At 40.0% G+C, this 25,331-nt stretch overlaps 1 protein-coding gene across 8 annotated transcripts in view; it reads right to left on the bottom strand.

Moving 5' to 3' along the window:
• The window catches only part of NME5 (NME/NM23 family member 5), a 130,413-nt gene that overhangs the window by 3,788 nt on the left and 101,294 nt on the right, over nt 1-25,331 (bottom strand). For 2 of the 8 annotated variants that reach the window (XM_060240387.1, XM_060240394.1), the window contains exons 1-3: nt 6,089-6,426; nt 4,393-4,560; nt 1,567-1,772 (exon numbers count right to left, since the gene is read on the bottom strand). In XM_060240387.1, coding sequence (XP_060096370.1) covers nt 1,567-1,772; nt 4,393-4,521 — 335 coding nt within the window. In that variant the 5' untranslated portion in view covers nt 4,522-4,560; nt 6,089-6,426. The other 6 variants (XM_060240388.1, XM_060240395.1, XM_060240392.1 and 3 more) reach the window with 5 other exon arrangements.

Genomic DNA, 25,331 nt, shown 5'->3' with positions numbered 1-25,331 from the left:
CTAATCCAGCTATTTTTGAAACAAAATGAATCCAGATAGGAACAGAGAAATCCATTTTTAAAAAACTTTTCAAATAAGCCAAAATAATTTTCTCAATGTACATTTTACTTGTCAGATGAATTCATCCTTCCACTCACTCACCATGACTCCCTCCCTCCAAAGAAATGTCCTTGCACACAAAAACTTATACCTGGAATAAAATGTTCTTGGTCTTAAATCTGTCATGGGAGTCCAAAATTATTCTCTCTCTCTCTCTTTCCTTCTCTTTGTCCACAAAAGAGGAGAAGCAGCCCCAGAGAAGCAAGCAGAAGGGGGGGTGTGGTGTGTGAGAAAGAGAGAGGGAAAGAGAGGCAGAGGCAGGCTTGTCTTTGTATCTCTCCTGCACAAATAATAGAATCATAGAGTTGGAAGAGACCTCTCAGGGTCATCTAGTCCAACCCCCTGCACAATGCAGGAAATTTACAACTACCTCCCCCAAAATTCACAGCCATGGAGTTCTCCATGTGCCTATGTGTGTGTGAGAGAGGGGAGGGCAAGGGAGGATAGAGGCAAGAGGCAGGAAACAGGAAGTAGGAAGTGAAGAGCCACTAAAGGAGCTAGGAAAAAAGCAAACTATTGCGCGGCTGCAGTAGAAGCCCTGAAAAAGAAGCAGGAGGTGGTTGCTTGCTTGGGAGTCAGATTTAAGCCATGCACAGGCTGCATGCAGCCTGTGGGCCACACATATGACACCCTTAGTTTAATACAGGGGTGGCCAAACATGTGGCTCTTTCAAACATATTGTGTGGCTCTCAAAGCCTCCACTGCCCTGTTGGCCAGCTTGGAGAATGCATTTCAAATTAAAGCTGCTTTATTTCCCACTCTCCCTCCCCCCATCTATTTGCCTGCCTGCCTCCCTCCCGGTTCTCAAACATCTGACGTTCATGTCTTGTGGCTCTCAAACATCTGACTTTATTCTATGTGGCTTTTACCTTAAGCAAATGTGGCCACCCCTGGTTTAATAAGTCCAATGGAGCACTTTCCTTAGCATTTAATTTGCTAATAAATTTAAATCTAATTAGATGAAAATGTAAAGAAGGCTCTTCATAATTGATTTCTAACTGCTCTTTCAGACTTCTCCCCAAATTTCAATATAAATGTTGCAACGCTGACATTAGCTTCAGTGATAACTGTTTCATAGTGGGGCAGGGGTGTTGAACTTGTTTGTTATGAGTCCCAGATTTGACATGTGAGACCTTGTTGGGCCGGGTCATGTTGGGCAAGACCATGTGTGTACTTATTTAAGATTAGATAGCAGAGATATAAACTTTATAAAGGACACAGACAGGGTGTTTTTTAAAAAATATGTATAGCCATTGGCCATTACAAAACAGAACACGAACAGCAAAGTTCCCAATTAACACAAAAGTACTCCAGAAAGGCCAATCTCAAGGTTACAGCATTTGATATTACTCTTGCTCTTATCTTCTTAGCTGCAAGGACAAACGAAGAGACTCTACAGGACACATGAGCATCACTGTCAGATAACAAAAATATAATCTTTTCAATATTATGAATGTAGTACATTACCTATCAGGATAGTTTTCCTTAGCTATTACAGTATTTGTTGGTCCAAGCAGCTCCTTCCAGTATGAGATAGCACAATGACGAGCAAGAACCATTGCAATTAAAGGCCCAGAACTCATATATGCTGTTAAGTTAGGAAAAAACATTTTCCCATACTGTTCTACATAGAAATTGCTACACTGCTCAGGACTTAGTTGAAGCTTTCGTTTCTACAAAAAATAAGACAGAAAAAAATCCTCTTCAATCCGTTGTTTTAAGGCTGCCAAATACTAAAATTTGCAGATATATGGCATTACATAACCAGTGTAAATGCTTGTACAAAAAATGGCATTCTACTGGATAACAGTGGAGAGTATCCTATCATCCATGGTCAGAAGGCAAACTGAGTTTTCCCACATTTTTTCCCCTTTTCTGTTAGTTTTTTTCAACCTCAAGAATGAGGACTGCTGAGATTTCAGGACCCATGCAGAGGCACAGCTGTGAGGATTGGTTGCCTGTATTGAGGAGGGGCAAGGAAGGTGTGATTTCCTTGTCCTCCTTGCTCCAGTTTTCCTCCCTTAACTCATGTGGTTATTTTGTGTGGCCCTGCAACCTTCAAACACAGCTGAACTAGGCATTCCATACATGGAGTGCTAGGATACTGTCCAGTAGCAGCTACTGCACATTCTTTAAAACAAAATTAACAGTAGCAAAATAACACTGTGGAATTAATGTTTTAGAGCTATGGCTACTCTGGATAGGAAAAGTCAGGGTCTTTTGAACAATCTGAAAACTACAACAACTCAACTCATGCTTAAACTTCATGCTTAAACTTAAGGGGACGGTGGCTCAGTGGTAGAGCATCTGTTTGGTAAGCAGAAGGTCCTAGGTTCAATCTCCGGCATCTCCAAAAAAGGGTCCAGGCAAAATGGTGTGAAAAACCTCAGCTTGAGACCCTGGAGAGCCGCTGCCAGTCTGAGAAGACAATACTGACTTTGATGGACCAAGGGTCTGAATCAGTATAAAGCAACTTCATATGTTCATATGTTCTCCATGAGATATATTTGCTACCATCTTCCTATAACGGGTTCTTGTTCCAGGAAAGGGCTGTTGTGGAAGCATGGCTTCAGACACACCTGGATATTATCTAGGATTATAGACTTCTGTCCCTGTTGTTTTAGCCTACACAAGGCACTAATTGCACTAATTATTGATCAATGGTCTCCACCAGGAGTTTAGTAGGTGTATGTGCACACTAAAGCTTATTCCCAGAATTAAACTTTGTTGGTCTTAAAGGTGCCACTGAACTCAAACTTTGTTCCAAGCTGATAAAGTTTAACATCTCTGTGTCTTTGACAGTGTTCATCAAGGAGGGCTGGTAACATCAATGTAAGACAAGAAATATGTCGCTGTAGGTCCCAGAATAATGATGGCCAACTGATTCTCCCACCACACAGACACTCCTGAATAGTTCTATCCTAATTCTGTTATACAGCCTAATCCATACTTACTACTTAATCTATAAAGCTATGTGTAAAGTGGCTTCGTATACATCTGTGTCAATATTTACTGCATTGTTGCCAATTCCTGTTTTCAGGGATTTGTCAAGAGCTTGGAGATCATGGCTGCAACTGTTTGGGGAGTCACTTCACACAGCTGCAGTATGTTTGCATTTTTAAGCAAATGCCATACCACACAGCTGCATGTGTGAATCAGAGGATAAATTTGTCTGGAGGTAGGGAGTTTAACACCATCAATAAATAGATGACATCCAACTCTATCCCTTGTCTTTGTCTATCATCACACGGAGGGGAGTACCAGAGAGGAATTACAGTTCTTCCATATGTTTTCTTTACCATGATCTTTGATTATTACTTCCTTATAACAAATACTGAGTCCAGTAGCACCTTTAAGACCAACAAAATTTTATTCAAGGAAGTGTGAGTGCACACAAAAGCTCACACTTGAATAAAACTTTGTTGGTCTTAAAGGTGCCACTGGACTCAAAATTTGTTCAGCTGCTTTAGACCAACATGGCTGCCTACCTGGATCAACTTCCTTATAAAATAGCCATCTTTATAGTACCATTTCATTCCAGTGCTACTTTTAACAACTGTTAAACTTTTGTTGAATGGGAGATATACCTGCTTGCACTGAGCCACATTTTTATAGGAGGGCCACAGCTGTACAATAGTGGCATCTAGTGGTCAGCCACAACAGTTCGTTCATTATTGAAATAGTGAGTTTACTTCTCCAGGAAAGAATTGACATATTTAAGGAAACAGATCTATGTTCTAGTAACAGTATGAAGTAGCAATTTGCCAACATATTACGAGTGTTTTTATGATGGCATGCAGCTGATGCTTTATAATGAGTTCTGTCACTGATGCTCACATTTTAGTTTTACTTTTTAGTACAGCTCAGGGCAAAAAAATATTTTACTCAAGAAAAAAAATTATGTACAGCACTCTTAGTGAAGGGTTTTTTTTAACATAACTGGCAGACCATATCTAGAAATCTAGCATTCCCTGTTTGTTTGCAATTCAATGCCTTGAGCATTAAAACAGATCAATAAAAGAGTTTGCCCATTCAGATTGTAAAGCTGCGTTTGAAGTTCAAAAGCTACCTGGGACCTGTATTTGAGCGGGCAAGAAACATAAAACATTCCAGAATTATTCGGCTTGCAAAAACAATTGAAATACAGGGGCTATGAAGGCAATTTAAACAGAAAAGCAAGTTGAAATGACACCATATTTATTCTGAAGCAAAGCCTCTTGAATGCTATGATTTATTAGTTGCAAATATGTGTCAAATTGCAGCTGAGTATTCAAGACTTTACTTTCACATTACCTGTACAATAGTGAATCCTGATCTGAGAATGATATCTTCTATTGCATCTTCTTTGTGGATAATATCTGGCTTAATGATTGCCAGGGTTCTTTCAACATAAATCTGAGGAGGGGGCATTAATGTCTGCATTTTTCCTTAACAGATTCCAATCAAAGTCCTCTTATTCTCCTGAAAAAAGTTTTTATGCCTGTTACATTTACATAGCAGTCAGGGGGAAATATACTAATTTTCTTAATTATTCTAATATATCAAGTCAGCCAATATGTATGAACATATAACTCAAAGCCATGTACATTTACTTAGGAGTAAATCCTACTGAATTTAATGACTCAGGGTAATCCTATGCAGAGGTACTCCAGTCTAACTTCATTACTTTCATTTTTTTATTGTATTTATTTAGATATTTAATATAGAAAGAGGGTTACAACATAATTCTCCCCTCTTTATTTAATCTTTGTGGCAACAATCTTGTGATGTGGTTTAGGACAACAGAGGGAATGACTAGCCCAAGATTACTCAAAGAGTTTTCCGCGGCAGAATGGGGATTCAAACCAGGGTCTCCCGACTTAGTCTAATACTAACAGCAACCACTACACCTGTGCTTTAAGGTAAAAGGTAAAGATAGTCCCCTGTGCAAGCATCAGGGGTGACTGTTGCATCACGACATTTTCACGGCAGACTTTTTTACAGGGTGGTTTGCCATTGCCTTCCGAGTCATCTACACTTTCCCCCCAGCAAGCTGGGTACTCATTTTACTGGCCTTGGAAGGTTGGAAGACTGAGTCAACCTGGAGCCAGCTACCTGAACCCAGCTTCTGCTGGGATCGAACTCAGGTCATGAGCAGAGAGCTTGGACTGCAGTACTGCAGCTTTACCACTGTGTGCCATGGGGCTCTTTACACCTGTACTTAGACTGGAGTAAATCTGACTGGAAAGACGTTATTGTTGCTCTCAAGGAAGTGTTTCTCAGACCGCATCCTTAACTAAGCCACATTTTTGTGTTTTTAAGAGCCATTCAACAGGTAGAAACCAAACAGCGAGCCCTGTCCTCTCACAGAGCTTATAAAAAGTGTCCCCTCTTGCTTTATGTCTTGAGACACAAAACCTCTGTCCACAGGTATCTGTTGTGTAGCACAATTCTATTCTATGTCTGTTCACTAGAAAGCTCTATTGCATTTGCCAGGGGCTTTATTCCTTAATAGCCACAGGTCTGCAGCCTTACCACAAAATGGGCAGTCTTGCCCACAGGGGTGGATTAGTTATTTACCTTTGCTGGAGAAAATCCTGGTGGGCTGCCTGTTTTAAGAGCCCTCTCCCCTTAATGAGGCTGGGAAGGAGGCGCCCCACTTCACCCTGCGCTAGCTGGATGCAGTAGGGCTGAAGAGGAGATACATGGTAGTACCCATACCCAGTTTAGGCCATATGTGCTTCGTATTGCCAATTCCATCTTAGAGTATTTCCGAGGAGGGTGGGGAAGAGAAGGTAAGGGTCTTTTAAAGGGCAGTAGCCATTCCACTCCTGCAACCTCGCCCCTTACTTCTTTCTCTTGCTAACTCCGCTCATCCTTACAATGAGATGAGGGGTCGTTCAGCAGCAGAAAACTGCCCCAGATACCAAGCTGAGCAACAGCTTGAACTGACGCCGTTAAAAAGTTTCCAGCTGTGCGGCAGTTTTCACAAGAAATGGGCTCCACTTACCTGCTAATTCGGCCTATTGAAACCAACGCGGTTGCTAGGCGACCAGAGGAAACCCCCCCCCTCCATCAAGGCCGGCCACCTACGGTAGCCGAGAAGGTAATTTTGAGTTTCGCCATATTTTCTCAGCTTTGATAACAGAAAAAGACATAGGGGAGTGGGCGTGACGTTCGTTTTCTGCAGTCGCCAAGCACGGATGTATTTGAGACGAGTATCAAAGTGCCTGATATCCCTCAGCATCTTTTGCGACCCCATTTATATCGGAAGGTGGTTATTTCTCTCATATCTGGCTGCTAGCTCTGGAAAAAAGCCTTGTGAATCAAGTGTTTGCTGGGCGGGGTGGGTTCTGGACTGCAGCCCGGCTTTTTAAAGAGATATGTTAACAATTTCCTTTACACTTTGCGGCATGCGCCACCCCAAAACCTTTTTTCTGGATTCAGCGCTGTAGTTTAAACAGTATTGCATCGCATCGCCACGATGGAGGGATAGAATCTTTTTCTTAAATTGTTTGATTGTTGTAATATACATAATTTTATTTAAAAGTATTGTGATTAGTAGACATTCAGAAGTGAATGTAATATTCTCATTCCTCACTATAGAGAAATGGAGGGGGGCAGTCAGAAGAGCAGCCTACAGTGCTGTGCTGTACATTCTGGGGCACAAAAGTTCAAATCTTGCATCTAAAAGATGGTACTATTTTCCCTGCATGAACATTTGGCTAGAATAAATATTTTTAGTATGTTTCATAAGTGTTATGTTCACAGATGCTCCATAATGGGGAAACATTTTTTCGGGGGGGGGGGGGGCAGAATAACTGACCTGGATGGTTCAGGCTAGCGCAGTCTCATTAGATCTCAAGCTAAGCAGGATTAGTCTTGGTTATTACTTATTTTATTTATTTTTCGTATTTATATCCTGCCGTCCCCACCGGAGCAGGCTCAGGGCGGCTAACTTGGATGGGAGACCCCCAAGGAAGTCCAGGGATGTGATGCAGAGGCAGGCAATGACAAGCCACATCTCCAGCCTTGGAAACCTTACAGAATCATCATGAGTTGGCTGTGACTTGATGACCCTTTCCTTTACCTCCAAAATAATTTAGTGAAAACCTGCCAGGCCAAATACTCTGGCATGATGGTGGTAGTATGGGACTTAAGTGCTGCATCAAGACGTAGAGGGTATTGAATGCAATTCCACTCCTGATAGATGCTGACCCACTCCCCCTGACCCTGTTACCATTGCTGTGTTTTGTATGGGTAAAAATAAATAGAGAGTGGTTTGGTTTCCATTAAACAATCCATGGCAGTAGTAGATATTTGATTTTGTTGGCTGTGTGATAAACTCTCATTTTTGCTAAAACCACTAGGTGGAGAAAAACCAATAACTCATTACATGTGGGCTCTGGGCACTATAGGTAAGTGCTAAGATTTTTTTTGCTGTCAATTCGCAGCCAACTTATGGTGACCCTGTAGAGTTTTCAAGGAAAGAGACATTCAGAAGTGATTTGCCATTGCCTGCCTTTGTGTAGCAACCCTGGTATTGTTTGGTGGTCTTCCATCCAAATACCAAACAGGGCTGACCATGCCTAGCTTCTGAGATGATATTATATTGAGCTGGTCTGGGCTATCCACATCAGAGCAGAGTTAAGACACCACATAATAAAACCAATGATATTTAGCAATAAATCAGACTGCAAGGTGTGAACAATTTCAGTAGTTTATCTTCTTTCAGGACTGCTGTGCAGTGATCATTTCTGTGTGGCCAGCCCAGGACAGAAAAATAGAGGATTTTGTTATGGACACTTCTGGAATTTTTGGAAAGAATAGTGGGTGCCATCACAAAATGGCTGCCACCAGGTTGGGGGCCAGTAAATCTGCTGTTTTAATGTTGTTGCATTCTAGGTCTTGTGTTATATTGGATGTTTTAAATTTTATTTCAAAATAAACATTCATTTACACTGTAGATGGATGCACACTTACTTGGAAGTAAGTGAGACTGACTCCTGACTAAGCATGCCTACAATTGGGTTGTTAGTTTAACTGCTATATAAGTTACACAAGTGATGAACAGAATATAATCTGTATTTCCTTACTAAGGTGAGGATTCCTCTAGTAGTGGCATGTGTCCAACCAAACCCTACTTACATAAACTTCTTTTTGTGGCTCTAGAGAAATAGGGAGTGGCTGGAATGTCTCTACTGTAAAGATCCCTTAGGCATCTATAAATTATATTTCAAAACTAACTTGGCATCCACACAGTCCATGAATGCATAAATAAATTTACAGAATAATCTGAATCATATTTACCCAGAAGCCAGCCTTGTTGACTTCACAGGGATTTACTTCTCAGCAAGTTTTGGATTGTGGTCTCAGTCATAACCCAGTTAAAACTGAGAGCTTCTCCACCGGAATAAATAGTCTGAACATAGAAGCAAAATGCTGGTTACAACAATAATGTGTATCTACTTCTTTCTATAGAAGTCTGTTGGAATCATTAGCTGCTAGAGTTGAAAGTAAAACAAAATGGGAACAAAAAGTGGTCACCGCTCCAGCATCTGTGGGATCATCATCGAGTTGGTCATCTTTGTACAAATGAAGCAACCTCAATTACAATAGCAGAAGGATATTGTCAGGGCTTTTTTAATAGAAAAAGCCCAGCAGGAACTTATTTGCATATTAGGCCACACCCCTGACACAAACCAGCCGGAACTGTGTTCCTGTGCGTTCCTACTAACCCCCCCTCTGGTTATTATTATAATGGGTCTGCAATTGATAGGCAATAGAAGCAGAACAAACATGCCTCATATACCATATGCTGCTGTACACAATCCATTCTGGTACTATGACCACACACATTTTGCATCAGAGTTCCCAAACATTTCCCTCTCCCTTTATGATAGATCCAGATAAGTAGCTGTGCTGGTGTGAAGCAACAATGTTTGAGTCCAGTGGCACCTTTAAGTGGCCCCATAGCTAGGGGCCATGGGACAGCCATGGGGAGAAGACCAGGAAGCTGGAGAGGCTGGGGAAGCACCCCTCTTCCTCCCCCCTTCTGTATGATTTAGTTCTGGCTGATAAGATGATTGTCTTGCTCTTTAAATGGCATGGGATGGGCAGTAGCTGCTTCTGGGTGCTCCTGTGCAATTTAATCACGCAGGAAGGAGAGGGAGAGGCTCTGAAATGGGGGTGAGCCCCCCCAAAAAAACCTGTCAGGGGGCCAGTCCCTGTGGGTCTCTGGTTAGCTAGGGGCCTGCAAACATTTAATTCTTTGTATGAGCTTCCATGTCCATGCATGCTTCTACAGATGCATACAGATTTTTCCCTTTAAGTATTCTTTCCATTCCCAAAATTCATTGGCTTTGCTTTCTTCTTGGTTATAGATCTGTATATATCCTGAGTTGCAGAAACAGATAGATTCACAGGACACGATCTTATGAAACAAACAGTAAATTTTCAGTTGTTGCAAAACTAGACATGACAAAAGAAATATTCATTAATGTGCCTTTAAAAACTGTGTAGCTGCTGGGGGGACATTTGATTTGGATTGAGGTGGTGATGGGAAGAAAAATGGCTTCTTTCTCTTTATGAAACTGCTTTATACAGAATTGGGCCATCAAAATCAGTATTGTGAACTTTGACTGACAGCAACTCTCCATGTTCTCATGTTGAGGGCTTTTACATCATCTTCTACCTGATCATTTTAACTGGAGATTCTGAAAACTGAACCTTGGGCCTAGTGCATGCAAGGCAAATGCTGTAATATGGAGGCAGAGCCCCTCCAATGTGTGATCATGTGATAAGCATTTCAGGCATGCCGGGAATGGCCTATGAAGTATAAGGTTAAGGGAAATGAACAGGGACAAAACGGTGGCCATGGGATGCAAGTGTGTTTATTTATTTAGAAATTGTATCATTTTGTATCAATTTTGGTATACGAATTGTATAATTTGTATCACTTTTTACAGATCACATTTTGTGTGGTATCTGCTTGCTGGGTGGGTACAGCATTTTATTTAGAATGTCTTTATCTCACTAGTCTCACAAGGAATTTTAATGGCTTGCTATAAACAAAACAAGGTTGCAAATAAAATATTTTTGTTGTGTATTAACATTTGAAATCACAAGGCTTTTAAAACTGAACTATAATGGTTTCACTTATGCATTTTGTAGGTTGTGTAGCAAAAACATTTCCAAAAGTGTGCTCCTTTTGCCCCATCTGTGCACTCAACTTATATGAACTGCAGTCTGTGCCTTTTAATTATTACTGGCTCTGAAACTATAGTAGGCTAGACATTAATGATTAGTTCTGAGCAAAGTATTAACACCATATGTAATTTGTGGGGAAATTTAATTGGTGACAGGCTGCAAGGGAGAACTCTTGCTATCCTCAGGACCATGTCATCCCAGCAATAGCTGACAACACTTAATAGCTTTTAATCAATCTTTATTGCATTAGCAACAAAATGCAACCAGGGCTTTTTTTTTGAGCAGGAACGCCCAGGAACGTGGTTTCGGCTGGCTTGGCATCAGGGTGTGTGGGCTAATATGCAAATGAGACCCTGCTGGGCTTTTCTACAGAAAAGCCCTGTGTGAAACAATGGTGATGTCAGGGGTGTGGCCTAATATGCAAATGAGTTCCTGCTGGACTTTTTCTTCACAAAAAGCCCTGATAGCAACCAACAACCAGACTCAACAATAGAAAAAAACCTCAATAAAACATTCAGTACAGCAATAACATATGAATCATGATAAAATTTAGACTGAATTATTAATAATAAACTATAAGGATTTAAAATTTATTCAATGACATCCTAAGAAAATAACCCAGAGTGGTAAAAAGGAGAGTAGTCAATATATCTCATCACTCATTTTTTTAAAATCTATAATAGCAGCCACAAATCTTGCCACTTGGAAACTAATATATTTCTCTCTATCTGACAATAGGAATATTAATTTCTCTTGGTCCAGCCTTCCAAGAAGGTGAGATAAAATGGTACATTAAAACCTCTTTTGTTCAGCCTCCTGTTTTACACAATAAAATATGCCATGAGATGGGTCTTCAGTAGACGTTTGATAACGGGGCAAACTCTTTTCTCATAAGGTATCCTCTTAAAACACTTAAAATAGCTTTTAAGAAAGTAGGATATCACAAACGAAGAAAAGCTCTGCAGCCAAGCACATCTTGCTCTCAGTGTACTTTAGAAGGAGGAATAAGGAAAAAAGGAAGTTCCTCTTTGTAGCCCACAATGACGGGTCAGTTGTTGCAGAAGAAAGATGAGTCCATGTGATGTGCATATTCATTACATAAAAGTGCAAAGGTAATTATTTGACCCCAAGGGCAATGGTGACAGAAGAATGAGGCTACCTGCTTAAACAAAAACCTCAGGGAATAAATATATGCAGGTCCTAACAAATAAGGTGAACAAGAATCTCTCAAGAAGACTCTCAGGAAAAATAATGTCATCTAGGTAGCATATTATCCTGCAGGTATGCAAATTATACTATTGCTGAGGACCTGAGCCACTTCAGCAGATATATTTTTCAGTTGTGACTTGCCCATCAATTGCACATAGGAAAGATGGCGCAGACTTCCGGCAAGATGGCCGAGTGAAGCGGAGCTCCCTTTCATTTCTCGAGAGGGAACTCTGTTTGAAGGGTAGTTGAGGGGGCTTCTCGGCTGGGAAGCACTCCTTAAGGAGCTGTCTGGGGACGCTCCGAAGCCTGGGGGGCTTTCTGGAAGTGGGAGTGGAACGGAGGTTCCGCAACCAGTGCCAGTTCTCCCCCTGACCGCTACCCTATTCAACACCCTGGTGCCGAACTGGGCCGCCGGAGAAGGGGGTGTGGAGAGGAAGCGAAACTCCCTTAAGAACATCCCGAAGTGAGTCTTTTCAGAGGGGCCCTGTTACCTTTGCAAATCAATGCAGACCGACGGCAACCCACGAGAGAGGAAGGCGAGCTGAGAGCAGTGGTTGCTGGAGAGCTGGGGCCGGTGAGCCGCGGCGCGGCTTGTGTGTGCTGGGCGAAGTTGTGAGCAGCTGACGTGGCATGGCGGCTTTGCGACGGCTTGCGGAGGCTTGGTGAGTGAGCGACGGGGAGCGGCGAAGGAGGCATTGTGACAGCCGTGAAGGGGAAGCAGAAGGGGAAGGAGAGAGTTTGGGGGACCAGGAGGAAAAGATCTCTGAGCTCCACGAGACTAAGAGGCTGGTATCGGTGTCGGGGCAAAAGAACTGCGGGAGGAGACAAAGCGACGGGGAAACTGTCTGTAATGGCGGACGTGCTGGAAGTTTTCTCCCAGAAAGAAGAGCGCAGGAGGTGTAGGAGATGAGCCGCGGCAGACTGTATTTCCAAGAATTCTACCCCCCCCCCTCTTCCTTCTTAATCCAGTTTGTGCCTTTACTGCTTCTATGGCTGCAACAACTTTGTTTTTCACTTTCTTTCGAAGAAGATCAGTTTCTTTTGAAGAGGATTAGTTTTGTCTCCTTGTGTATGGGAGCGTTCTGGGGAAAGGTTTAAAGGGCGAAGCGGCAGTTCTGAGCGGCTTCGGCTGCGGCTGCCCTTCGCTGAAGACTGGGGTTGGCGCTGACAAGCACTTGGAATAGAATCAGACGTATAATTGGGTCATTACTTAACCCTTTGGCGTACAAGAGTCAAGGATCGTTTAGATCTCTGAGGAACTTTGGATTTTCTTTGAGCCTTCAGAGTATCAGAACTTTTGGAACTCTAGAAACAAAAATCTTAGAACTTAGAACATGGAAGAAGGAAGAAAGAGTAAGAAAGAGAACGACTGTGTAACATTTTATTAATCATTATTCTTGTTTTTTAATAACAGGACTAGTGTTCTTTCTTTTCCATTGTTTTGTTATTTACCCCCCCCCCCTTCATCACTAATAGCCTACTGTTAAGCTTATATAACTGTGTTACCAAAGTGTTGCCTCAAACGAATTGAACTAAACCTTGCATTTTGTTGTTTTATTGATTATTGGTTGCCCTATTGCCTTATTGAATTGCTGACTGTACTTACTGAATTGCCTTATTGAATACTGATTACTTTATTGTCATATAGATTTATTGAGTTATTGAAATTTGGATATATCCCTTCAAATTGGGTTAAAATTATTAGGTGGGTGGTTGTTGATGATGAATTAAGGAACTGAGAGTACAGTAAAATAACAAGCAAGACTCTGCTACCATCAACATGACAGAAACAAAGATTAAAAAATATTTGCAAGGCACTCCCCCTGCTGGGGGAAGTAAGGTAGTTCCAGTTTCTGTCAACCAAGATTCTTTGGAAAAACTACAGAATACTGTCACAGCTGGATTCAAACAGAACCAAGAGGCTCTGGATGGGCTGAAAACAGACTTGATGAGTCAGATCAAGAAAACAAATGACCAGTTGGTAGAGTTCCAAAAGCAGCTGTTAGCTAACACACAACAAGTTCATGGTTTAATGGCTAAAGTTGAGAGAATGGAAGATCGAGGTAAACAAACATCCAATATAGTCAGAGAAAACCAAACAGGACTAATGGAGTTGGAAGAACGAGTGATGAGACTGGAAATGGAGAAGGCTGCAACTATTCTCCGCTTTCAAAACCTACCAGAAGAAAAGGAGGAAGACATAATCAGTAAAATTACAGATATTTTAATAGTTGATGAAGAAGAACTATTGGAAGAAGGCCCAAGGGATATCCTTTGGGCCAAAAGAGTGTCTTCAAACTACACAAGAAAATTTAAACTTCCTAGGGAGGTGCATGTGAAGTTTGTCCGTCCAGAAACCATGGAAAGGATTCTGTGAAAAGCAAGAGAATGTGAGATCAATTGGAAGGGAATAAAGATTAAAATTTTGAAAGAGATACCTTGGAGTGTGCGACAACGGAGATTCAAATTCAAGAAATTGTCTACCTGGTTAATGAAACATGACATTCAGTTCAGATGGCTTATTCTGCAAGGCCTCTTTTTCACATTCCAAGCCAAGAGATATAACATCACTACAGAGGCAAAGATGGAAGAATTCTGTGATGAGTTCGTGAAGCGAAATGGATCTGAGTCAGGAGAAGAACAAGAAGTAGAAGGAGCTAAGAAACCTACAGATGACGAGTCTCCTAAAAAGAAACCAGAGAAGGCCAAAACTAGGCTCCAGAGCAGGAAAGACTTAGCTAAGATACCTGGTAGTATTGATCTACCAAAATGAATTCTAAGATGGGAACTAAAATACTTTCTTTGAACGTCAATGGCTTAAATGAACCCGGAAAGAGGAAGAGAACTTTTCAGCAACTGAAAAAATCTGGTGCGCAAATTATCTGTTTGCAAGAAACTCATATTAAGAAAGATAATGGAAAGTATTTGGAAAACAAGAAATTGGGCACTTTATACTCTTCATGTGATCCTGTTAAAAAAAAGAAGGGGGTAGCTATTTTTGTATCTCATCACATTAAGTCTAGCTGCCTATATTTGGATGACCAAGGAAGAATTATCATAGTCGAGTTGGAATTAAATGGCTTCAAAATAATTCTTGGGAATATTTATGCCCCTAACGAAAACCAGGAAAAATTTTACCAAGCACTATACCTTAAACTTAGAGAATTTGATTCTGACAGGTATTGTATTGTTGGAGATTACAATGCAATATTTGACATCAAAATGGACAAAAAATATGATGATCCCCCCAAAAAAAGAAGAATCGGAACTTATTACCTAACTCTTTCCTGAAAATGGCTGAAGAATTAAACTTAGTGGATGCCTGGAGAACAAAAAATCCGAATACAACAGATTTTACTTTTTACTCGCATTTGCATAAATCCTGGTCCAGAATAGACATGTCATGGGTATCCTTGAATATGATATTGTCTATCAATCAAGTTGACATTCTCCCTCAATCGTATGCTGATCATAGCCCAATTTTGTTAACTTTTCAGGAACAGTCAAGAAACCCTCGCTGGTCTTTAAATTTGCAAATATTAAAAGAAACTCAATTTTTGGAGGCAGCTAAAAAAGAGATTCAGGAATTCTTCAAACTTAACTTGGAGAAAGATACAAAGATGCCAGTCATATGGGATGCATTCAAGGCCTTTTTCAGAGGAGTTGCTATCAGATACTCAACGAAGAGGAAGAGAGAACAAAGAAAATCTTATAATGAACTTATAACAAAATTGAGCCATTATGAGAAACAACAGAAAACTGGTAACCCAAGGGAGGTAAAGGCCAAAATTATCTCGATCCAACATCAGATAAATATTCTTTTGGCAGAAGAAATTGAGAAGAAATTAAAATGGACAAGACAAAATTATTTTGAAAATGCTAACAAAGTGAGCAGATGGCTGGCCTATAGACTGAAGAAGGAAAAGGAGAAGAAGATTATAAAAATGCTGAAAAACGAAGTTAAGGAGGACGTGTTTCAAAATTCTCAAATGAAAGATATTATTCAAAATTTTTACTGGAATTTGTATAAGGAGCAAAAGATCGTACAGCTAAAACAAGAAGATTATATAAAGGGAGTCGAAATGAGACGATTAACAAGGGAACAACAAGCAAGTTTGGAGAACCCCATCTCAATCCAGGAAATTGCTGATGTGATTAGAACTCAAAAAAGTAACAAGACTCCAGGTCCAGATGGCCTTCCGATTGAGTTTTTTAGAGCCTTTGAAGATTTATTATTGATACCCTTCAAGAAAGTAATTGAGAACACTTATGATACAGGCGAGATCCCAGATTCTTGGAAAGAAGCTCTGATTACACTCATTCATAAAGAAGGGACTGATGCATCGGAAATTAAAAATTATAGACCAATTTCACTCTTGAATAGCGACTATAAGATCTTTGCAGCAATATTAGCAAACAGATTAAAGAAAGTAATAGCTGGTTTAATTCATGAAGATCAAACGGGCTTTGTCCCAGGACGTCTAATGAACCAGAACGTGAGGCTACTTCTAAATGCGATTGAATATTACAGGGATCACCCTGATAAAGAATTTGCAGGTATCTTAGTCGATGCGGAAAAGGCATTTGACAATGTTAATTGGAACTTTATTAAAGTGACATTGGCCGCAATTGGTTGTGGTGAAAGATATCGCAGAATGGTCGAAGCGGTTTATTCGAAGCAGGCAGCGAAAGTGAGCTTCAATGGAGTGATGTCCGACTCAATAGAAATAGAACAAGGTACGAGGCAGGGATGCCCGTTATCTCCCTTGCTCTTTATTTTGACGTTAGAACCGTTAATCAAGAAGATTAGAGAAGATCCCCAAATTCAAGGAACTAGAATAAACAACGTGGAATTCAAGACTTTGGCTTTTGCGGACGATTTAGTATTTACTTTGGAACAACCTATTTCTTCGATAGTTTTTTTGAAACAAAGATTGAGAGAATTTGGAGAAATATCTGGTTTTAAATTGAATGTTTCCAAGACTAAAATTTTAGCGAAAAATATGGTGAAAGCCCAAATTGAATCCTTAGAACAACTTTCAGGATTTAAGCATGAAAAAAAGATAAAATATCTCGGCATTTATTTGACAAGTGACTCAAAGACTTTGTATAGAGATAACTATGAAAAAATATTGAAAGAAATCCGCAATGACTTAATTAATTGGAAAGACCTTCAAATATCGTTTTTAGGTAGAATTGCCACAATAAAAATGAACATTCTTCCAAGAATTTTATTTCTCTTCCAAACAATCCCAATTATTTTACCCAAACTATTTTTCCAGCAACTTAATTCTATGACTAAGACGTTTATTTGGCAAGGCAAGAAGGCCAGAATAAAATTGAAAGTTCTACAAGACAGTAAACTAAGAGGCGGTCTTGCTCTTCCGGATTGGAACTTGTACTATAAGGCTAGTTGTATTGCCTGGTTAAGAGACTGGTGTAAGCTAGACAATAAAAGATTACTGACCATCGAGGGCGCGGGTCTGGGGGAAGGTTGGCATAACTACATGTGGTATCACACGCCTATAAAGACCGGCCGTTTCCTCAGGCACAAAATAAGAAGATCCTTGTATAAGACTTGGGAAGAAATCAAAGTACATTACACTTATACTCCAAAGTGGCTATCCCCGATAGAAGCCTTGACTCATCCTAATTTGTATAATTGGGATAACCCACAAGATTATGCCTATCTGTTGAATAATCAGAATGAGTTGATTGAGGAAGAGCTCTCTAAGCTAAACTGGTGGTTACAGTGTCAACTGAAATCAAGATTTCAGAAGGACAAGGAAAGGGGCTTTTCGAATAAGCCAATTGAATTGGATCTTATTCTAGAGACTAAAAAGAAGATAATCTCCAAGGTGTATGATTGGTTACTCCAAGTTAAGATGCAAGACGAAGTTGTAAAAGAAGCATGGATCCGTTGGCTGAAGGACTTCGGCTACAATATAGCCCTAGATGAATGGGAAAAACTATGGAAACAGAACTTAAAATTAATAAAACCAGCAGATCTCAAAGAAAATTTATATAAAATGGTATATAGATGGTACCTTACACCAGACAGACTGGCTAAAATCTATCCCACATATTCAAACAAATGCTGGAAGTGTCGTGAAGCTAAAGGGTCGTTGTTTCACATTTGGTGGCAATGTAAAGATGCAAGAAAATACTGGACCCAAGTTAATATATGGATTCAAAGAATCTTGAATATACATATTAACCATGTGCCAGAGTTGTATCTCCTGAACATTTGTAGACAAAACTTTCCTATGATAAAACTGAAACTGCTACTGTACATAGTTACTATCACCAGAATACTTTATGCCAAGTATTGGAAGATTGACAGAATTCCTAACAGAGATGAATTTATTAACAAGCTGTTGGACGCCGCAGAATCTGATTTAATGTCCACAAGATTAAGAGATGGTAATGTCCAAAAATGTCAGGAGGAATGGGACCCTATTTATAAATGGGTTAAAAGTAAAGGTTTTGGCATGGAGTAATAATATTTTCCCTTTGTTTTGCAAACCCTCTCCATCTCCTAGTGTGTTTGAGTGGGTGGTTGTATAGTTGTTAGATTTATTATTGTGTTTTGAATGTACTGCGCATTGAAGTGTCATGAATGCTCTGTTTTTTTTCAATGTATTGCGCATTGATGTGTTCTTGAATGTTTTGTGTTTGTAATTTTGATAATGTTGATGGTATTTGTGCTTGTTCTATGTCCATTTCTTGTGTGTCAATGTGTTTTCACTTTTTGTGTGTTAATTCCTTTTCTAAGAAAGATGGCGCAGACAGTTCCGGTTTCGGCGGCTTGCGAGTGAAAGCGGCTCAGACTGTCGCGTCCAGAGCTGCTTTCAAATTGGGTCGTTGAGGGGCCGCCCCTCAAAAGTCAAGGGAATCAGAGCGGTGGATCGGGAATGTCAGCGGAGGCGGCTGCTTCCTGATCCCGCTTTTCCCCAGCATCAGCGTCCCGGTCGCCATTTTTAAATGGCCCAAGAGTCAGCCACCGGTTTTCTTTTTTCTTTCTTTTTTCTTACACACTACATTTTGGTTCTTCAAGCCTTATACCTTCAAGACTAAAAACACTGATCTTCTCAATATCGTAAGTGTTTCCCCATATATTTTTTTTGATTGGTGGCAAGTTGCAGGGGGGAAAAAAGAGAATCAGGGGCAGACTTCAAATAAGGCAGGAGACTGAGAAAGGGGTGGGGGGGGGGACTTTCCCTCTTTCTTTTTCAAGGCTTGCAAAAGTCTGCCTAATCTGATATATTGAAAATACCTGCCGCAAGAGATTTCATCAATCTGTAATGGATGATGGAACTTAACTGACTTGTCTTAAACTTTCTTTGGGAGATGAAAATGTTTGCTTCTTGGTGAAAATGTTTGCTGACAAGTACACTTGGATGAGAAAGTTCGCTGGTTTAAAAAATTTTGAAATGCAAGTTCAAGTGCTCTGACTGAATTTATAAATACTTTAAGAAACTATTAAAAGCTGGTGGATACCTGATATTGCGGCTAGGATTGCGTCTGCAACTTCGCGCCCGGCACAATTGTTTAACACAATTAGGTCTTTGATAACGCTGCCACAGGGCAGCCCAAACGCTAGTCAATTGGAAATCGGCTGTGAGGCTTTTGCAAAATTTTTTGCAGATAAAATCGCGTCGCTCCGCCGTGACACCCCCGCCATATTGGAGGCAGTATGCGAATCCGAGGCTCCTTACCTGTCTTCAGACTGTATTCTGGATGGTTTCGGCGCTCTCAGCCTGGAGGAAGTTGACAGGATCCTCTTATCTGCACGCCCCACAACTTGCAATTCGGACCCATGCCCCTCCTGGTTTATTAAATCCTGCCAGAGGGAGCTCAGGTATCCTATACGGGATATCATAAATAGATCCCTCATGGAAGGGCAATTTCCAACACCTCTTAAGGAGGCAGTGGTCCGCTCCCTTTTAAAAAAACCAACACTGGATCCGGCCAAATTGGCACACTATCGGCCGGTCTCGAATTTACCCTTTTTGGGTAAACTTATTGAAAGGGCAGTGGCGTTGCAATTACAGAGCTTCCTGGAGGATGCTTCCGTCCTTGATGCCCATCAGTCGGGCTTCCGCCCGGGTCATGGGACGGAGATAGCGCTGGTTGCCCTAGTGGATGATCTCCAGCGGCATCTGGACCGAGGCGGCTCGGCAGTACTGATGTTGTTAGACCTATCGGCAGCGTTCGATACGGTCGACCATCGGGTGCTGACTTGCCGTCTCGCCGACGTGGGGATTCAGGGGTTGGCTTTACAATGGCTTACCTCTTTCCTCACGGGTCGGGGACAAAGAGTGGCGATTGGGGGTGAACTGTCCCAGAGGTACCCGCTGGACTGCGGAGTCCCTCAGGGGGCAGTTCTCTCCCCGATGTTGTTTAACATCTACATGTGCCCTCTTGCCCAGATTGCCCGGAGATATGGGCTGGGTTGTCACCAGTATGCAGATGACACCCAGCTCTATCTACTTATGGACGGCCGGCCTGCCTGTGTCCCAGAAAACCTGGACCTGGCATTGCAGGCTGTATCTAGATGGCTCAGGCTGAGCGGGCTGAAGTTAAATCCATCGAAGACAGAGGTCCTTTGCCTGGGTCGCCGTGGTCCGGGGAGGGAGATTCCCTTACCGGCCCTTGATGGTGTGCCTCTGTCAGCAGCGCACAGGGTTAGGAGCCTGGGGGTGCTATTGGAGCCTACCTTAACTATGGAGGCCCAGATAGCGGCCACTGCCAAGTCCGCATTTTTTCATCTTAGGCGGGCAAGGCAGTTGGCTCCTTTCCTGGAGGACGACGACCTGGCAACAGTGATCCATGCAACGGTCACCTCGAGGTTAGACTACTGCAATGCCCTCTACATGGGGCTGCCCCTGTGCCAAACCCGGAAGTTGAAGCTAGTGCAGAATGCCGCTGCCCGGCTGTTATTAGGGCTCCCTAGATGGGAGCACATTCAGCCGGGGCTTCGGGGACTGCACTGGCTGCCGATAACATATCGAGTTCGGTACAAGGTGCTGGTTATGACCTTTAAAGCCCTTTATAGCCTGGGACCTGCCTACCTTAGGGACCGTCTCTCCCCACATGTTCCCCAGAGAGTGCTGAGATCGGGGTCCCAAAACCTCCTTACAATCCCTGGGCCAAAGGAGGCCCGTCTGAAAGTGACCAGAGACAGGGCCTTCTCGATTGCAGCTCCCTGTTGGTGGAATCAGCTCCCGGAAGAGGTGAGGGCCCTGCGGAGCCTTGAACAGTTCCGCAGGGCCTGCAAAACAGTCCTCTTCCGGCTGGCATATAATTAATTGCTATCAGAATGCCTGAACACTCCAATCTATAACACCAGATTATTTAATACTGGAATATTGAAGAATTGATTTAAGGAAGGTTAGCATAGTACATATTGTAGTAAGTTTTATGTGTTTTTATGTATTTTATATGTATTTTATATATTTTATTGTATAATTATAATTATTAATCTATCATGAATGTATTTAAATGGATTCTGTTGGTTTTTATGTTGTAAGCCGCCCTGAGCCCACCTCGGTGGGGTAGGGCGGGATATAAATCGAATAAAATAAATAAATAAATAAATTGATTTTAAGACACAGCAGGATCTTTGGTTGCAAGAAGAGCATTTTGTAATTTTTTTTAAAAAAACTGGATTTCTATCTATTTTAGTAGATATAATCATTTAAACTGGTATTTCATTTTTATTTTTGTTCTGTGTACATTTGTGGTTGGATTATTTTTTGGATATGATTTTAAAGACTTTTGGATTGGGATTTCTTTTTTTGTGCACCTATATGTTTTTATTTTTGGATTTGCTGGCTTTTTTCCCTTTTTGTCTGAATTACTGATTTTCTGTCTATTTTGGGGGGTCATGCTTGGATTACAAATAGGGTAATCAGCCCTGGATTACAGATTTATATTTTGTAGCCTCTGCATCTGGATTATTTACCTTTTGTTTTCTTGCATTTGTTCTTTTTGCCCTTATTTTTGGGTCTGTTGTTTTTTTTCTCATTCTTGTCTGGATTACTGGTTTATAGTTTGAATTTGGGTCACATTCTTGGATTACAAATAGGTTAATCAGTGCTGGATTACAGATTTATACTTCGCAGCTTTTATATCTGGAATCTAACGGAAAGACCTGGTGCTGATTTGGATTACAATTGAACTAGCTTTACTTCATATAACAGACAATGGCTGCAGCTCCAGTGAACTGAACTGAATGGTTTTCTTTATTGACCGTCTACTGTGGTGAACTGAAAAGGGGTGTTTATTATTATTTTTAGTATTGTTTTGATAGAAGTTAGAAGGTTGTTTTCATTTTTGAACTGCTTTATAATAAGGATATTCTTTGGTGGAGCTTATCTTATCTGGTACAAACAGGAATACAGAGTTTCAAAACAAACGGGGAAGAAGTACCATTGGATTTTTTTAATCTGCAATTGCAATTTGCCTCTGAAGATGGAAGAATTTTATTGGTGGAAATCACAGTGGACAATAAAAAAAATTACTTGCAAATATTTATGCCCCAAATGATCACCAAGAGAAATTCTTCCAAGACCTGCATCTTAAATTAGCAAATATGCAGAGTATTGTTTAATAGGAGACTTTAATGCAGTTTTGGATAGACAACTGGATAAAAAAATGCACAAACAGATGAAAAGTAATGGTCTTCAGTTACCAGTTACAAGTTTTTGGAAATTAGCAGAAGAAATGGATCTGGTAGATGTATGGAGAACAAGATATCCCAAAGATTTTACTTACTATTCTTCCAGTCATCAAACCTGGCCAAGAATTGATATTTGTTGGCTTTTGGCAAGTTTGATTAAAGATCTAACTGATGTAGAAATTCAAACAAGGGTTATCTCAGATCACAGTCCTGTAATGATAAAGCTAAAAGGTTTTCGGAAGAGAAAATTATGAAATTTAAATATTTCAATTTTGAAAGATAAAGACTTTCTTAAAGAATCCAAGATGGAAATGGAATACTTTTCCAAACAGAATATAACACAAGAAGTAAAGATGCAAGTAGTTTGGGACGCTGCTAAAGCTTATTATAGGGGTCTTGCAATTAGATATAGTAGCAAGGAAAAGAAAGAGAAAACTGAAAACTTCCAAAATTTAATATCACAAGCCGGAGAAGCTGAAAAGAATCTTAAAAAACAACCAACAAAATGTGAATTCCAACAAAAATTTAAATGAGCCGATAACAATAAGGGAACTTGGAGAGGCAATGACATCTCAAAAGAATGGCAAAACTCCTGGACCAGATGGTTTACCTGCAGAATTGTATAAAGCTTACGAAGACTCTCTGCTTTTACCATTCAAACGTCTCATTGAAAAGATCCAAGAGGAAGGTCAAATACCAGCTTCAAGGCAAGAAGCCAAAATACCTTTGATCCCAAAAGAAAATAACGATTTGAAAGATATTAAAAATTATCGACCAATTTCCCTTTTAAATGTGGATTATAAAATTTTTGCTGCAATATTGGCACAACGTCTGAAGAAAGTTTTACAATCTATAATACACTATGATCAAGCGGGATTCCTTCCTAAAAGATATTTGAAAGATAATGTTAGAACAGTTTGTAACGTTTTGGAATATTATGAGAGACATCCAGAGAAGCAACTGTCTTTAATTTGTCTAGATGCTGAGAAAGCATTTGATAATGTTCGTTGGCACTTTATGTTACAACAATTGAAAGGCATGGAGTGTGGTGAAAACTTTTTGAGAGTAGTAGAAGCAATATACTCTTCACAAAATGCAAGGGTGACAGTGAATGGCGAACTAATAGATGTTATTAAAATTCAAAAAGGTACAAGACAAGGCTGTCCATTGCCCCCTTTGCTTTTCATTTTATCTTTAGAGATGTTGAATAACCAAATAAGGGAAGCTCCAAGCATAAAGGGAGCTGTGATAAAAGATGAACAATATAAACTAAGGGCCTTTGCTGATGATTTAGTTTTTATATTATAATAACCAATGGACTCAATTGACTGCCTTATAAACAAGATCAAACAATTTGGCCACCATGTAGGATTAAAGATTAATTATTACAAAACAAAATTTTTGACAAAGAATATGACGATGGAACAAATTCAATCCTTCCAGCAGAAATCAAGATTTATTTATGAAAAAAAATTAAATATTTAGGTGTGGTTATTTCAAATAGATCCAGCAACCTAAAAGCAGATAACTATGGTAAACTACTCAAAGAAATTAAAAAAGACTTAGAAAAATGGCATGATTTAAACTTATCTTTAATGGGAAGAATAGCCCTAATAAAGATGAATATTCTACCAAGATTATTATTTCTATTTCAAACTATTCCAATATTTTTAAATAGTGGATTTTTTCAAGAACTGAACAGGATGGTCGCCAAATATGTTTGGCAAGGCAAAAAACCTAGAATTAAACTAATGACATTGCAGGATTCTAAATTAAGAGCAGGCATGGGCCTACCAGATTGTCTGCTATACTACAAAGCATCTGTACTTGTATGGGTAAGAGACTGGATACTTTTGAATGACAAGAGACAAATGCTATTAGAAGGACATGATTTGACTATGGGATGGCACGCATATTTGTGGTATCAAAGACTTGGCCAGTCCTATTTTAAGAATCATTGGTTCCAAAAATCTTTGTACCATACATGTCATGGTTAAAGACGAAAATTTATCAAAAAATTCCAAGATGGGTTTCTCCAGTAGAAGCATTTACTCATCCAAACCTTTTAAAACCAAATTAGAATTATAAATATGAAGACCTGTTGGGAAAAGATAATCAACTGAAAACAAAAAAATTGGAAAATGTGGATATTAAAGTGAATTGGTGGTTGAGAATGCAAATTGAATCTAGATATGCCAGAGACAAGGTGACAGGTTTTAATACAGAGCAATATGTATTTGACAAAATTTTGTTGGGCCTGCAAGAAAAGTTAATCTCCAAAATATATGCATACCTACTTCAAATTAAGACACAAGATGAAGTTGTAAAGGACTGTATGGTTCAATGGGCAAAAAACTTTGGCTACAATATAGCATTAGAAGACTGGGAGAGACTATGGAAACTGAAATGTTACGTTAACTAGGTCAGTAACTTTCAAAGAAAATCTTTACAAGATGTTTTATAGATGGTACCTGACCCCACAGAAGCTCTGTAAGATTTATACTAATATATCCAACAAGTGTTGGAAATGTACTGAACAGATTGGTTCCTTTTACCATATGTGGTGGACATGTGATATTGTGAAAGACTATTGGAAAATGGTGCATGAAATGTTACAGAAGATCATGAAGACACATTCATTTCAAACCAGAACTATTTTTATTGACTATATTCCCTAAGGGCTATTCCAAAGAGATGAGACATTTGTTGGCACATTTTAATACAGCAGCTAGGATCCTTTTGGCGCAGAGATAGGAAGCTCAGGAAATCCCCACGAAAATGGATCTGGTAGGAAAAGTTCTGGAAACAGCAGACTTGGACTTCTTGTCCCAGCTGCTACCTGGGAAATCTAAAGAAGAAGCAAGAAAATATTGGATGAAATACTATGTCTGGTTAGATAACCAAGACTCTTAAGATTCTCTGATGTGAACTTATTTTTTCTTATTTTTTCCTGTACTTTATATTATAAAATATATCTTTACTGGAATTGTCAAAATTACTAGACAATTTTACAAAAGGTCTAAACTATAAAATTTGAAAATGGATTCTGTGCAGTTGAGACAAAATAATTTATGTAAAGAAAATACTGTAGAATTACATTTTTGAAAGTATTCCTATGCAAAATAATACTGGAATGTATTGTGTTTTTTTT

This window comes from Heteronotia binoei, chromosome 5 (genome assembly GCF_032191835.1).
Source record: "Heteronotia binoei isolate CCM8104 ecotype False Entrance Well chromosome 5, APGP_CSIRO_Hbin_v1, whole genome shotgun sequence".
Taxonomy (NCBI): Eukaryota; Metazoa; Chordata; class Lepidosauria; order Squamata; family Gekkonidae; genus Heteronotia; species Heteronotia binoei.
This window is presented reverse-complemented; position numbering and strand designations above follow the sequence as displayed.